Raw genomic sequence first — 16,964 nt, 5'->3', positions numbered from 1 at the left:
TAGGACTGTATCCATTGCAGTTTAGTAGAATGAGAGATGATCTTCTTGAAACATGTGAAATTCTGAGTGGAACTGACACAGAGAATGCGGAGAGGATGTTTCCCCTTGTGGCAGAGACTGGAACTACATTTAAAAGGGCTTTCCCATTGAAGACGCAGATGAGGATATTTCTTTCCCGAGGTCTATGGGTCTGTGAATCTCTCTTTCCCAGGGAGTGGTGGAGTCAGGGTCATTGATGGACCACCAGACGGACAACCAGCCTCACTGAAGTTCTCAACATGAGAGTTTTAAATGGATTTTCAATGGCCCCTCTCTTTATCCGGAACCCTCAGGAGGAGTCCAACAGGTGAGAGAAAACTCAGAGCTCTGGCCTCACAATTGCCAATTCAGAACAGAGATGACAACTTGCCAACAGCTCCCAGATTGTGCAGAAAGAGGAAGGTATTTGGTCACAAGCCCTCAGCTGAGAGAGAATCTGCTTTAGCTTCCAGTGGAACTTTCACAGGCTGGCTGGAAGCATTTTAAATCACCAGGCAGAGAGATAATAGAGAGTCCAGACTTGCTGTGTGCTGCCTTCTAGGCCTGAATAGACGTGAATTAAAATGGAAATTGCTTCTTCTGGCCTTCCCTTCAGACGTTTCTGAAGGGTTCTACCAATCAGAATGAAGAATGGGGTAAATCTTGGAATTTTAGAAGAGCTGATTGACTGCTAGCCAAGTCCATCAAAATGACATCACAGACCCTACCATACAGCACAGAGGGGAATCCCTTTGGCCAGTTCAACTAAGAGCTTGCAGCTGGGGGTTTCCGAAGTCTGTTGTTCAAACCCAGAATCTGCAATGGTGCAGCAGCCAGCAACAGAAAGGGACACATGGATCAGACAAGGATTTAAAAAAGATTCCTTACACATGGACCAATTACAAAGCCTGTCATTGAACCATCTGTACCCGCCCAAGCCACGCGAAACTCTCAAAAAATTGTCTTCCCCACACTCCGTCCCCGGTACAGGGAGTCAGCATTCTCATGCCAAGCAGTGAAAACATGGTGGCCTTGACACCCAGGTGTTGTCTAGGATTCCAGGCACTCTTGTTTTCTCTGTCCTCTGGGAGCTGTTTATCTCCCTGTTCCCACACAGCAAGTCATCTGTTCTCAGCTCTGCTCGATTTCTGCTGGAGTTTGGTCCCATTTACACCTTTCAGATCAATAAAACATTTGGTCAGTGAAGACCCAAACCACAATTTCCCATCCTGTCACCTGTCAACCATCCTTACCCAGAGCATAATCACAACAGGAATAAAAACAGGAGAACTGTAACAATCAAATTCAAAATAAATCCGCAGCCAGTCATAGAATTTAATTTAATGTTCACTAATTAGCAAGAAAACCTGAAGCAGGGAGTCCCCCAGGAATCTTACAGTCAACACCAAGAGGGTTGGGGGAGGGGGGTGGGGTGTCTTTCTGACTCCTCACTCAATGTCACTTTGTTATTTTCCCATTTCTGTTCTGGCTCCACCTGGGGTAACATCTCCATTGTTTCTCCTCCTGATGGAACACCGTGAGTTCTCGGTTACTGGTACATTAGGAAAGATGCTTCAAGGAACAGATCAAGCATGGATGTAAAGGATTCTCCAGCTCTCTCTTTGTGGACAGTTCTTACTCAGTATTATTTCTCCCAAGCCCTTCCTTGTCCCATTATCACTTTAATTTCACTCCCACTTTGCCCATGTCCAGTGTGTTTAATTCTATCCGGATTGTTTTAAAGTCAGTTTCTCTCTGGAGTGTGTGTCAATGTCTTGATGATGTCACAATGGTGTCTCAATCCCCTGGCCACATTAACCATTTCATCTCCTGCTGTGTCTCCAGTAGCTGTGTGTGTTTGGGACCCGGTCTTCAGTCCATTTCACCGTGAATTTAGCCTTGTTATTTTTCACATGTAACAAATCACAACTGCACACTCACACCGGGATCCCAAAATCATGTCACATATTCTTAACTCTCAGATGCTCTGATGAAAAGATCAAAGTGAGTGTCTGTCTTTCTGATCTGCCCTGTTATGGTGCTGATATTTCATTTCGTGGCCGGGCTTTCAAATGTGGGTTTCTTTAAAACAAAGTTCATGGGCCAGGGTGTAAATATATCTGGGGGGCACAGTGGTTAGCACTGCTATCTCACGGCGCCGAAGACCCGGGTTCGATCCTGGCCCCAGGTCACTGTCCGTGAAGAGTTTGCACATTCCCCCGTGTCTGCGTGGGTCTCACCCCCACAACCCAAAGATGTGCAGGGTAGGTAGATTGGTCACACTAAATTACCCCATTATTGGAAAAAAAATAATTGGGTACTCTAAACGTTTTTAAAAAGCATGTTAATATTTCCAAGAGAAAGTGATCAACTTATTCATCCCATCTACACATTCCAGACTTTCACTAGAGCGTAGGAGGATACCAGATTGATATATTCCATTCAACCACACCCAAGGTAAACATTCCAATCATTTATTTTCCAGGACAATATTCCCAGTATCTTTTAAACAGAAATTAAACATTCCCGTCCGATCCCAGGTATTAACATATTCTGTTTGTTTGTTCAGGTCAGGCTGGGATTGTTCACCTTGGAGCAAAGGAGGTCGAGGGGAGATTTGAGAGAGGTGGACAAGATTATGACAGGTTTATTTGATTTGATTTATTATTGTCACATGTATTGGTACACAGTGAAAAGTACTGTTTATTGCATGCTATGCAGATAACGCATACCGTTCATAGGGAAGGAAGGAGAGACTGCAGAATATAATGTTACAGTATTAGCTAGGGTGTAGAGAAAAGATCAACTTAATACGAGGTAGGTCCATTCAAATGTCTGACGGCAGTTGGGAAGAAGCTGTTCGTGAGTCTGTTGGTATGTGACCTCAAACTTTTGTATATTTTTCCTGACGGAAGAAGGTGGGAGTATGTCCAGGGTGCGTGGGGTCCTTAATTATGCTGGCTGCCTTTCCGAGACAGCAGAAATTGTAGACAGAATCAATGGATGGGAGGCTGGTTTGCGTGATGGACTGGGCTACATTCACAACCTTTTGTAGTTTCTTGCGGTCTTGGGCAGAGCAGGATTCATACCAAGCTGTGATACAACCAGAAAGAATGCTTTCAATGGCGCATCTATAGAAGTTGGTGAGGGTCGTAGCTGACATGCCAAATTTCCTTAGTCTTCTGAGAAAGTAGAGTCATTGGTGGGCTTTCTTACCTATAGTGCCGGCATGGGGGGGGGGGGACTAGGACAGGTTGTTGGTGATCTGCACACCTAAAAACATGAAGCTTTCAACCCTTCCTACATTGTTCCCATTGATGTAGACAGGGGCATGTTCTCCACTACGTTTCCTGAAGTCGATGACAATCTCCTTCATTTTGTTGACATTGAGGGAGAGATTATTGTCATCGCACCAGTTCACCAGATTCTCTATCTCATTCCTGTACTCTGTCTCGTCATTGTATTGAGATCCGACCCACTACGGTGGTGTCATCAGCAAATTTGAAAATCGAGTTGGAGGGGCGGGGGGGGGTGGGGAAATATTTTGATGCGGCGAATGATAATGACCTGGAATTCGCCACCTGTGAGGGGGAGGTGTTGTGTGGAAATGAAGACAATGGAGAATTTCAAACGGAAATTGGATCGGTATTTGAGGGAACTAAATTGCAGGGCTGCAGGGATAGAATGGGGCACTGGGAACATATCAGCCATGACAGAGTCAATGGATGGGAGGCAGGTTCATGTGATGGACTGGGCTGTGTTCACGCCTCTCTGTAGTTTCTTAAAGTCTTGGGCCGAGCAGTTGCCATACCAGGCTGTGCTGCAGCCAGATAGGATGCTTTCTATGGTGAATCTGTAATAATTGGTAAGATTCAATGTAGACATGCTGAATTTCCTTAGTTTCCTGAGGAAGTATAAGCGCTGTTGTGCTTTCTTGGCCGCAGTGTTGACGTTAGTGGACCGGGACAGATTGTTGGTGATTTGCACACCGAGCAATTTGAAGCTGTCAACCATCTCCCCCTCGGCACCACTGATGCAGACAGGGGTGTGTAAGATATTTTGCTTCCTGAAGTAAATGACCAGCTCCTTAGTTTTGCTGACATTGAGGGAGAGATTGTTGTCATTACACCACGCCACTAGGTTCTCTATCTCCCTCTTGTACTCTGACTCATCGTTGTTTGAGATCCGACCCACTGCAGTCGTGTCATTGGCAAACATGGAGCGGGAGCCAAATTTTGCCACAAAGTCGTGTGTGTACAGGGAATACTGTAGGGAGCTAAGTACACAGCCTTGTGGGGCCCCGGTATTGAGGACTAACGCAAAGGAGGAGGCATTGTTGTTTATCCTTACTGATTGCTGTCTGTGGGTCAGGAAGTTGATGATCCAGTTGCAGGGGGAGGAGCCAAGTCCTAGGTTTTGACATGAGCTTGGCTGGGATTATGGAGTTGAAGGCAGAGCTGTTGTTAATGAATAGGAGTCTGACATAGGAGTCCTTGTTGTCGAGATGCTCCAGGAATGAGTGTAGGGCCAGGGAGATGGCGATGGCGTCTGCGGTGGACAGGTAGGACCATGGCGGTATGCGAATTGCAGTGGATCAAGGCACTCTGGGAGTCTGGAGTTGAAGTGTCTCATGGCCAACCTCTCAAAGCTCATCTGGATGATCGATGCCAAGGCCACCGGATGGTAGTCGTTGAGGCACTTTGCCTGGTTCTCCTTTGGCACCGGTATGGACGGTGGTCTTCTTGAAGCAGGTGGGAATCTCGGAACGGAGTAGTGAGAGGTGAAGGATGTCCGGAAACATATCCGCCAGTTGGTCCGCATAGTATCTGGGTGCACGACCAGGGATCCCGTCAGGACCTGCCACTGACGGAGGGTTCACTTTCAAGAAGCCGATCTGACTTTGGAGGCTGTGACGGTTGATATGTCACAGGTTTAGAACATAGAACATAGAACGATACAGCGCAGTACAGGCCCTTCGGCCCTCGATGTTGCACCGACATGGAAAAAAAACTAAAGGCCATCTAACCTACACTATGCCCTTATCATCCATATGCTTATCCAATAAATTTTTAAATGCCCTCAATGTTGGCGAGTTCACTACTGTTGCAGGTAGGGCATTCCACGGCCTCACCACTCTTTGCGTAAAAAACCCACCTCTGACTTCTGTCCTATATCTATTACCCCTCAATTTAAGGCTATGTCCCCTCGTGCTAGCCACCTCCATCCGCGGGAGAAGGCTCTCGCTGTCCACCCTATCTAACCCTCTGATCATTTTGTATGCCTCTATTAAGTCACCTCTTAACCTTCTTCTCTCTAACGAAAACAACCTCAAGTGCATCAGCCTTTCCTCATAAGATTTTCCCTCCATACCAGGCAACATCCTGGTAAATCTCCTCTGCACCCGTTCCAAAGCTTCCACGTCCTTCCTATAATGAGGCGACCAGAACTGTACGCAATAAAGTTTGTGTCTCCAAGGTTGCTGGGGCAGTTGACAAAGGTTTGTTGGTTTCCTGTTGAAGTGAACATAGAATGCATTGAATTTGTCTGGGAGGGCTGCCCTGTTGCCAAAGATTCTTCTCGGCTTTGCAGCTCATTATGTTGTTGAAGCCTTGCCACGACCGACGAGAGTCCATGTCATTAGTCTGTGATTCTAGCTTAGTCTGGTATTGTTTCTTGACGTCCCTGTTGGGTTTGTGGAGGTCGTACCTAGATTTCTTGTATAGGTCAGGGTCGCCTGTCTTGAATGCCTCAGACCTGGCCTTCAGTACGGAGTGAATCACCCGATTAAACCATGGTTTCTGGTTGGGTAACATAGATATTACTTTCTTTGACACACAATCTTCTACACACTTGCTGATGAACTCTGTGACGGTGCTGGCAAACTCGTTTAGGTTGGCTGCCGAGTTCTTGAATATGGACCAGTCCACTGACTCCAAGCAGTCGCGGAGGAGCTCTTCCATTGCATCGACCTTCTTAATCGGATTCTCCCGCTTAAGTTTCTGCTTGTATGACGGGAGAAGGAGCGCTATCTTGTGGTCCGATTTTCCGAAGTGCGGTTGGGGGATGGATTGAGAGGCGCCCCTGCTGTTTGTGTAGCAGTGGTCAAGGATGTTGAGGCCCCTGTTGGGACAGGAGATGTGTTGGTGGAATTTTGGCTGTACACTCGAGGTTGGCCTGGTTAAAGTCCCCGGCCACGATGAACAAGGCCTCCGGGTATTCTGCTTCATTGTTAGGTGTGACGTCGCTCTTGTTTGATCAGGTTGGATGAGGTACTAAAGCTCTTTGTGCAGTGAGAGCAGCTGAACGGTCTCTCCTCAGAGTGAACGCGCTGGTGGGACATTAGTAGCTGAGAGCTTTTGAAACCCCTCCTGCAGTCAGAGCATTTAAAGGGTCTCTCATTGGTGTGATTGACATTGTGGTTCAGCAGGCTGGATAACTGAGCAAATCCCTTATCACACAGAGCAGGTGAATGGCCTCTCCCCGGTGTGAACGCTCTGGTGGCTCTTCAGGCTGGATAACCGAGCGAATCTTTTATCACACACTGAGCAGATGAATGGCTTCTCCCCAGTGTGAAGTTGCTGATGTCTCTGCAGGCTGGATAACTGAGCGAATCCCTTATCACACACGGAGCAGGTGAATGGCCTCTCCCCAGTGTGAAGTCGCTGGTGTGTCTGCAGGCTGGATAACTGAGTGAATCCTTTATCACACACAGTGCAGATGAATGGCCTCGCCCCAGTGTGAACTCTCTGGTGTGTCCGCAGGTCGGATAACTGAGCAAATCGCTTATCACACACAGTGCAGATGAATGGCCTCTCCCCAGTGTGAACTCGCTGGTGTGTCTGCAGGCTGTTTGACTGAGTGAATCCCTTCCCACAGTCTGAGCAGGTGAATGGCCTCTCCCCAGTGTGAACTCGTTCATGTCTCCGCAGGCTGCCAATGGCAGCGAATCCCTTTTCACACTGAGAGCAGGTGAAAGGCCTCTCTCCAGTGTGACTGCGTTGATGCCTTTCCAGCAGGCATGGGGCTGTGAATCCCTTCCCACAATCCTCACATTTCCATGGTTTCTTCATGGTCCAGGTGATCTTGCGTCTCACCATGTTGGACGATCAGTTGAAGCCTCGTCCACACACAGAACACCGATACAGTCTCTCCCTGCTGTGAATAGTGTAGTATTTTTTCAGGCTGTGTCACTGGTTAAAGCTCTTTCCAGTCTCACAGGAATGCTCTGTAACAGTCTCACACGGGTGTGTGTGTGTGTGTCTCAGTGCTTTTCCAGACACACCGATGTATAAAATCTCTTGAAGCAGACAGAATAGACAAACAGCTCTCCTTCTAGATTCAAAGGCCGATGATATTCAGTTCCCAAGAATTGAGTGACTCAGTCAGTTCTTGACGTGATATTTAGTTTGAGATATCCACCTCAAACCCCTCTTGTTCTAAATTCCTGCAAAAAGATTTTACAAAAATCATCACGGTCGGTACAGGATAGAAATTCAGAACCGACAATTCTAGTTGCTATCGAACATTGTTAGCTCTTTCTCTTTCCCTCAAATGCTCTAAATCTCAATCTCACACACTCTCCCTCCATTCACACTCTGCTGTATCTAATATTCATCCTCCCAATTCTCCTAAAGGCACTGAATCAGTCTGATTGACAGATCCATGCTCACTGCTTCTTGTGCTGGACACAGAGGCTGCCAGACAGATATATGTCTATGTTACTGGATGAAAAATGTGTGTAATATACAGAATGGATTCGCTTCCCTCCCCTCCCAATTCTTATGAAGGTGCTGATTTATGCTGATCAACAAATCTAAACTCATTACAACCCGTACAAGAGTAGAGAGTCTCCATCTAAGTATATTTACTGATTAGAGATGGGGTGATTCTATATAATGTAGGTACAGTACTATATTACAAAGGTAGAAATAATAATGCATGTATTTTATTACAGAACCATCAATAATATATATAATACATTCCATACATCTCTGTCCAATAAAAAAGTTTTTAAAATTAATTTACGGGATGTGAGAGTCGCTGGTTCAGCCAGCATTTATTGCCCATCCCTAGTTGCCTTTTAGAAGGTCGTGATGAGTTGCCTTCTTGAACCGCTGCAGTCCTTAAGTTGTAGGTACATCCCCTGTGCTGTCAGGGAAGGAGTTCCAGGATGTCGCTCCAGCAACAATGAAGGAAGGGCGATATATTTCCAAGTCCGTCTGGTGAGTGACTTGGAGGTGAACCTCCAGGAAGTGGGGTTCCCAGGTATCTGCTGCTCTTGTCCTTCTAGATAGTAGTGATCGTGGGTTTGGAAGGTGCTGTCTGAGGAACCTTGGTGAGTTACTGCAGTGCACGTTATAGATGGTATACACAGCTGCCATAGTTCGCCATTGGCGGAGGGTGTGAATATTTGTGGAATGGGGAGCAGTCAAGCAGGCTGCTTTGGTCTGGTTGGTGTAGGACAGCATCTTGAGTGTTGTTGGAGCTGCACTCAATCATGCAAGTAGTGATTACTCTATAACACATCCGACTTGTGCCTTGTATATGGTGGACAGACTTTGGGGGTCAGAAGGTGCGTTACTCGCTGTAGTCTTTGACCTGCCCTGGTAACCACAGTATTAATATGGCTGGTCCAGTTCAGTTTCTGATCAATGGCAACCCTCAGGATGTTGGCTGTGGGTGATTCAGCGATGCTAATGCCACTGAATGTCAAGGGGCGGTGGTTAGATCCTCCTTTGTAGATGATCATTACCTGGCACTTGTGTAGCACAAATATAACTTGCCACTTTTCAGCCAATATCAGGATACTGTGCAGGAAATGCTGCATTTGGACATGGATTGCTTCATTATCTGAGGAGTCAAGAATGGTGCTGAACATTTTGTAGTCATCAAAAAACATCCCCACTTCTCGCCTTATAATGAAAGGGAGGTCATTGATGAAGCAGCTAAAATGGTTGAGCCTAGGAGTGTGCCCTGAGGAACTCCTGGAGCTGAGATGATTGACCTCCAACCACCACAACCATCTTCCTTTGTGCCAGATATGACCCGAACCAGCGGAGAGTTTTCCCCGATTCCCATTGACTCCAGTTTAGCTGGGCTCCTTGATGCCATAGTCGGTCAAATGCTGCCTTGATGCCAAGGGCAGTCACTCTCACCTCACCTCTGGCATTCAGCTCTTTTGTCCATGTTTGAATCAAGGCTGTAATGAGGTCAGGAGCTGAGTGGCCCTGGTGGGACCCAAACTGAAAGACGTGAGCAGGTTTTGCTGAGTAAGTACCGCTTGATAGCGCTGTTAATGACTCCGTCCATCACTTTGCTGATGGTGGAGAGTATTCCGACAGGGAATTAATTGGTTGGGTTTGATTTGTCCTGTTTACTGTTCCCTTTAATATCAGCCATCTCCTGGGGAAACCAGCCCTTTAAATGTGAACATTTGGAAAGACACCATCATTTTAGCCAGACAAATACATGTGTCAAGTTGAGGGAGCAAAGGATGTCAATGTATTTAATAGAGAGAGAGACCTGGGCCAAGCTTTCCAGAGTCTGCACCCTCCCTGGATTCACTTCCTTTCCCTTCAGTTGCTGCAAGTCACCAATTGCAGATGAGAATGAGAAAAGAAATGGAAAGGGGGAGAAAAGAAAGTGTTTTACTCACAGATGTTGGAGACAGGAGGAGTTTTCAGTCTGTGTGCGGTTGAAGCTCATTCAGGGTTGCGGGAACAACAGCTTTGCTCGGCACAAACCTCCATGTCCAGATTCCGCATTGAGACAATGGGGGAACTCTGATTGGCGGAGGAGCAGAGTCCTTCGGTCCTCCAATCTTCCTATTGGTCAACACCTCAGCGGTAAGGTCAGAGGAAGCGAGCTCCCCTGCACATGCGCAGCTTCCCCGCTCCCTGAGACATGCGCAGTCCCATGTCATGGGATGGGGAGATCACCGACGGCCGGAACTGTCAGCCGGTTGCCTGGAAACCTTGATTCGAGGATCTGTGGAGGATGGGAACTGTGGGTGGGGGCGGGGCTCCCGCATGTGCGCGCGCTGGACAATGACGTCACCGCGGAACGGATTTATTCCTATTGGCTGATTTAGGACGAGCTCCTTTGTGATGTCACAATGTGGAGGTTGGACAATGAGTTTCAGACTAAAACTTCCTCCTCTGGGCAACATCTGGGAGCAAATCAATGTCTCCCCCTTTCAGAAGGTCATAAGATATAGGAGCAAAATTAGGCCATTTGGCCCATCGAGTCGAACCCTTCAACCCGATTAAAAACGTCTAATTCCTCCTTAAATTTACGCAGTGTCCCAGCTCCACTACACTCTGGGGTAGTGAATTCCACAGATCCACAACCCTTTGAGGGAAGCAGTTTCTCCTCAACTCTTTAGAATTTGTTACCTCTTTTTAAAATAATCTTTATTGTCACAAGTAGGCTTACATTTACACTGCAATGAAGTTACTGTGAAAAGCCCCTACGCTCCACATTTTGGCGCCTGTTCGGGCACGCAGAGGGAGAATTCAGAATGTCCAAATTATTTAATAGCACATCTTTCAGGGCTTGTGGGAGGAAACTGAAGCACCCGGTGGAATCATAGAATTTACAGTGCAGAAGGAGGGCATTCAGCCCATCGAGTTTGCACTAGCCGCTGAAAGAGCACCCCAGCCCAGCCCAGGCCTCCACCCCATCCTTGTAACCCACTTAACCTTTTTGGACTCTAAGGGCAATTTATCATGGCCAATCCATTGTTTATCATGGCTAATCTACCTAACCTGCATATTTTGGACTGTGGGAGGAAACCGGAGCACCTGTACAAAACCTACGCAGAAACGGGAAGAACATGCAAACTCCACACAGCCAAGCCGGAATCGAACCTGGGACCCTGGAGATGTGAAGCAACTATGCTAACCACTGTGCTACCATGCTGCCCATCTTATCCTCAGACTATTACCTCTCGTTCTAAAATGCCTGAAAGACTTGCTGTTAGGTGAATTGAACATTCTGATTTCTCCTTCTGTGTACCTTAACAGGCAACGGAATTTGGTGACTCGGGGAGTTTCACAGTACAACTTTATTACTGTGTTTTTTTTTAAATTTAAAGTACCCAATTCAGTTTTTCCAATTAAATTGCAATTTAGCATAGCCAATCCACCTGGGCTGCACATCTTTCTGTTGTGGGGGCGAAACACACGCAAACACGGGGAGAATGTGCAAACTCTGCATGGACAGAGACCCAGATCCGGGATCGAACCTGTTCCTCGGTGCCATGAAGTGGCAATGCTAACCACTGTGCCACCGTGCTGCCCCATTGCGGTGTTAATGTGAGCATAGAACATAGAACGATACAGCGCAGTACAGGCCCTTCGGCCCTCGATGTTGCACCGACATGGGAAGTCAAAAACTAAAGGCCATCTAACCTACACTATGCCATTATCATCCATATGCTTATCCAATAAAATTTTAAATGCCCTCAATGTTGGCGAGTTCACTACTGTTGCAGGTAGGGCATTCCACGGCCTCACCACTCTTTGCGTAAAAAACCTACCTCTGACCTCTGTCCCATATCTTTTACCCCTCAATTTAAGGCTATGTCCCCTCGTGCTAGCCACCTCCATCCGCGGGAGAAGGCTCTCACTGTCCACTCTATCTAACCCTCTGATCATTTTGTATGCCTCTATTAAGTCACCTCTTAACCTTCTTCTCTCTAACGAAAACAATCTCAAGTCCATCAGCCTTTCCTCATAAGATTTTCCCTCCATACCAGGCAACATCCTGGTAAATCTCCTCTGCACCCGTTCCAAAGCTTCCACGTCCTTCCTATAATGAGGCGACCAGAACTGTACGCAATACTCCAAATGCGGCCGTACCAGAGTTTTGTACAGCTGCAACATGACCTCATGGCTCCGGAACTCAATCCCTCTACCAATAAAGGCCAACACACCATATGCCTTCTTCACAACCCTATCAACCTGGGTGGCAACTTTCAGGGATCTATGTACATGGACACCGAGATCCCTCTGCTCATCCACACTGCCAAGAATTTTACCATTAGCCAAATATTCCGCATTTCTGTTATTCTTTCCAAAGTGAATCACCTCACACTTCTCTACATTAAACTCCATTTGCCACCTCTCAGCCCAGCTCTGCAGCTTATCTATGTCCCTCTGTAACCTGCAACATCCTTCCACACTGTCTACAACTCCACTGACTTTAGTGTTGTCTGCAAATTTACTCACCCAACCTTCTGTGCCCTCCTCTAAGTCATTTATAAAAATGACAAACAGCAACGGCCCCAGAACAGATCCTTGTGGTACGCCACTCGTAACTGAACTCCATTCTGAACATTTGCCATCAACCACCACCCTCTGTCTTCTTTCAACTAGCCAATTTCTGATCCACATCTCTAAATCACCCTCAATCCCCAGCCTCCGTATTTTCTGCAATAGCCGACCATGGGGTACCTTATCAAACGCTTTACTGAAATCCATATACACCACATCAACTGCTCTACCCTCGTCTACCTGTTCAGTCACCTTCTCAAAGAACTCGATATGGTTTGTGAGGCATGACCTACCCTTCACAAAACCATGCTGACTATCCCTAATCATATTATTCCTATCTAGATGATTATAAATCGTATCTCTTATAATCCTCTCCAAGACTTTACCCACAACAGACGTGAGGCTCACCGGCCAATAGTTACCGGGGTTATCTCTACTCCCCTTCTTGAACAAAGGGACCACATTTGCTATCCTCCAGTCCTCTGGCACTATTCCTGTAGCCAATGATGACATAAAAATCAAAGCCAAAGACTCAGCAATCTCTTCCCTGGCTTCCCAGAGAATCCTAGGATAAATCCCATCAGGCCCCGGGGACATATCTATTTTCACCTTGTCCAGAATTGGCAACACTTCTTCCCCACGCACCTCAATGTCATCTATTCTAATAGCCTGGGTCTCAGCATTCCCCTCCACAACATTATCTTTTTCCTGAGTGAATACTGACGAAAAGTATTCATTTATTATCTCGCTTATCTCCTCAGCCTCCACACACAACTTCCCACCACTGTCCTTGACTGGCCCTATTTTTACCCTAGTCATTCTTTTATTCCTGACATACCTATAGAAAGCTTTTGGGTTTTCCTTGATCCTACCTGCCAAAGACTTCTCATGTCCTCTCCTTGCTCGTCTTAGCTCTCTCTTTAGATCCTTCCTCGCTTCCTTGTAACTATCAAGCGCCCCAACTGAAACTTCACGCCTCATCTTCACATAGGCCTCCTTCTTCCTCTTAACAAGAGATTCGACTTCTTTGGTAAACCACCGTTCCCTCGCTCTACCCCTTCCTCGCTGCCTGACTGGTACGTACTTATCAAGAACATGCAATAGCTGTTCCTTGAACAAGCTCCACATATCCAGTGTGCCCAACCCTTGCAGCCTACTTCTCCAACCTACACATCCTAAGTCATGTCTAATGGCATCATAATTGCCCTTCCCCCAGCTATAACTCTTGCCCTGTGGGGTATACTTATCCCTTTCCATCACTAACGATAAGGTCACCGAATTGTGGTCACTGTCTCCAAAGTGCTCACCTATCTCCAGATCTAACACCTGGCCTGGTTCATTACCCAAAACCAAACCAATGTGGCCTCGCCTCTTGTTGGCCTGTCAACATATTGTGTCAGGAAACCCTCCTGCACACATTGTACAAAGAACGACCCATCTAATGTACTCGAACTATATCTTTTCCAGTCAATATTTGGAAAGTTAAAGTCTCCCATAACAACTACCCTGTTACTTTCGCTCTTTTCCAGTATCATCTTCGCCATCCTTTCCTCTACATCCCTAGAACTATTAGGTGGCCTATAGAAAACTCCCAACAGGGTGACCTCTCCTTTCCTGTTTCTAACCTCAGCCCTTACTACCTCGGAAGAAGAGTCCCCATCTAGCATCCTTTCCGCCACCGTAATACTGTCCTTGACTAGCAGCGCCACACCTCCCCCTCTTTTGCCCCCTTCTCTGAGCTTACTAAAACACCTAAACCCCGGAACCTGCAACAACCATTCCTGTCCCTGCTCTATCCATGTCTCTGAAATGGCCACAACATCAAAGTCCCAGGTACCAACCCATGCTGCCTGTTCCCCTACCTTATTTCGTATACTCCTGGCATTGAAGTAGACACACTTCAAACCACCTACCTGAACACTGGCACCCTCCTGCAAAGTCAAATCTGTGCTCCTGACCTCTATACTCTCAATCTCCCGTACCCCAAAACTACAATTCAGGTTCCCATGCCCCTGCTGAATTAGTTTAAACTCCCCCAAAGAGCACTAACAAATCTCCCCCCCAGGATATTGGTGCCCCTCAGGTTCAGATGTAGACCATCCTGTCTATAGAGGTCCCACCTTCCCCAGAAAGAGCCCCAGTTATCCAGAAACCTGAATCCCTCCCGCCTGCACCATCCCTGTAGCCACGTGTTTAATTGCTCTCTCTCCCTATTCCTCGTCTCACTATCACATGGCACGGGCAACAACCCAGAGATAACAACTCTGTTTGTTCTCGCTCTGAGCTTCCATCCTAGCTCCCTAAAGGCCTCTCGTCTAGAATCCAGAAGGGATTGGGTTAGGATAGACCCAACGTCCATCTCACTTGATGTAGAAGCAGACCAGTCAGTTCTCCCTCTACAGGTCTTGTTTTATGGTGACATAAATAAGTGTGATAATCCTGTTATTATTGATAATCTCAGAGCGTGGAGGTTGGTCCGCCAATTAGAAGGGAAATCTAAATTGACTTCCACTCTCTCTCCTGTCCAGGACAGTCCAGACTTCCCACCCGGTCTCATTGACCACGGATTCATTACCTGGAGAGATGTCGGCTGGGAGACATGTTCAGAGCACTTCCTTGTCATCCTTTGAGCAGCTATGACATCACAAGACAATCCTTTAAGTATTTACAGCTCAAAGATGTTATCTGTAACAAGACATATTTGTGTCTTGATTCCTCAATTTCCCTAGTGGAAAGAATGCTGAATTCTGTGGAGCCAAAACAATTGATTAGCCAATTCTATGATATTCTAAATTCCAGATCCTGTATTTCAATGCTGAGAACCTTGCAGTCATAGGACAAGGACTTAGCAGTCAATATTGATGAGGAGACATGGGGTATCATATGGGACTATGCCAGTGAAATTTTGAACAGCAATAAAATGAAGGAGACCCAGTTTACAATACTACACAGTCTTCATATTACATCTAGTCTTAGACACGGGTTTGATACTCCAATGTGCCTGGTGGTTGAGAGTGACTATATACGTTCCTATGGAGCTGTAAAGATTCAATCCTATTGGTCAAATATAGTCAGGGAACTGGAGCAGATTTTTGAGAGAGCCTTAGAATCTAAACCTGTATTCCTGATCCTAGGTCTCCTAGGTGGGCGAATCACCAATTCTAATGAAAAAAGGCTACATAATATCCTGACCGTCGGCACTCATAAAAATATCCTTTGCTCCTAGAGTAGCGACAATTTCCCCTCTATCCAAAACGAGAAAGGCTGATTACAGAATGCATCCCTATGGAATTTTTAACAATTGTACTCTGCGCTAAGTCTGAAATATTGGGAGCAAAGTATGGGAGCCATATCTCAAATACATAGGCTCCAATTCTTGCTCCTCCTGGATTTTCCATGACTGCATTCAATTCACCTTATTCATTTCAGTCAACTATGTTGTTAGACTGTTTCACAATATTTTGGGGTGTGCTACCTGCATGGTTATCCACCTGTTTTTATATAATCTAACCCTCTTTCCCTTCTCACCATGTTAACACGATTACTGGTTGTTCAATTGATCCGGCATTTCATCTAGAGGCTCAGGTGCCTCAAATATTCTGTTCTGAATTAATTCTGCAATACCTTGCGTGTATTTATGCGGCAATATCTCTTATTCTGTTCTGTGCCCATTTTCCACCCAATTTTTCTGTTACTCTGTTGTGTTTGTTGTCATAGAATGGTAACAAAAAGCAATGTGACAAATGCGTTAAAAAAAAGTCTGTCACACTCATCCATGAAAATATTCACTGACTCCCAGACTCCACTGGTCCCTGTGGAAGAGAATTTCAGAGGCTCTCAACCCTCTGAGAGAAGCGATGATGGAAATATATAACATAGCTACAGTATAATATTATACAACTAGAAATAGTAATAAATGTACTTTATTACTGAACCACAAATAATATATCTAATCTATCATATAACACTGGACATTTCTCTGTCTGATATTAATTTACTGTCCCCTTAAATGTCAGCCATCTCCTGGGGAAACCAGCCCTTTAATTGTGAACATTAGGAAAGAGACCATCCTTTTAGCCAAATAAATAAATGTGTCAAGCTGAGGGAGCAAAGGATGTCAATGTCTTTAAGAGAGAGAGAGAGAGAGACCTGGGCCAAACTTTCCAGAGTCTGCACCCTCCCTGGATTCACTTCCTTTCCCTTCAGTTGCTGCAAGTGACCAATTGAAGGTGAGAACGAGAAAAGAAATGGAAAGGGGGAGAAAAGAAAGTGTTTTACTCACAGATGTTGGAGACAGGAGGAGGTTTTACCTCCAATTTCCGCTTTGTGACGTCCAAATGAAGCCCTGACTGAATCAGCCAATAGAAATCAGCTTCTCCGCGGTGACGTCTCTGGGTTCCAGTCCGCAGGCCCTTCACCTCCTCGAGACAAGGTTTCCAGCCAACCGGCTGACGGCTCCAGCCAGGGCGAGAAGCTGCTCGGTGATCGCCCCGGCATGGAACTGCGCATGTGCAAGGGAGAGGGAAATCTGCGCATGTGCGAAGGAGAGCCCGCCTTCTGACCTTCCTGTTGAGGTGTTCACCAATGGAAAGAGTGGGAGGACCGGAAGGACTCTCGTCCTCCAGCCAATCCTGCCATTGTGTAACTGAAGATTGAGCTTTACACAAACTG

At 46.3% G+C, this 16,964-nt stretch overlaps 1 protein-coding gene and 1 long non-coding RNA gene across 2 annotated transcripts; both read right to left on the bottom strand.

Annotated features, from left to right (window-relative positions):
- Positions 1-875: 875 nt before the first annotated feature.
- Positions 876-9,849, bottom strand: LOC119952264. The gene is made up of 2 exons (XR_005457803.1): positions 9,674-9,849; positions 876-1,192 (listed from the first exon to the last, which is right to left on the bottom strand). It is a non-coding gene; the product is annotated as an uncharacterized LOC119952264 (long non-coding RNA).
- LOC119952221 (gastrula zinc finger protein XlCGF7.1-like) lies at positions 5,451-15,873 on the bottom strand. The gene is made up of 2 exons (XM_038775871.1): positions 14,869-15,873; positions 5,451-7,462 (listed from the first exon to the last, which is right to left on the bottom strand). The coding sequence occupies exon 2, from the start codon at positions 7,113-7,115 to the stop codon at positions 6,471-6,473; it is 645 nt and encodes a 214-aa protein (XP_038631799.1). The 5' UTR covers positions 7,116-7,462; positions 14,869-15,873; the 3' UTR covers positions 5,451-6,470.
- Between the last annotated feature and the right edge of the window lie 1,091 nt (positions 15,874-16,964).

Source organism: Scyliorhinus canicula, chromosome 17 (assembly GCF_902713615.1).
Source record: "Scyliorhinus canicula chromosome 17, sScyCan1.1, whole genome shotgun sequence".
Classification (NCBI taxonomy): domain Eukaryota; kingdom Metazoa; phylum Chordata; class Chondrichthyes; order Carcharhiniformes; family Scyliorhinidae; genus Scyliorhinus; species Scyliorhinus canicula.
Note: the sequence above shows the minus strand (reverse complement) of the source record. Positions and strands in the feature narration are given on the sequence as shown.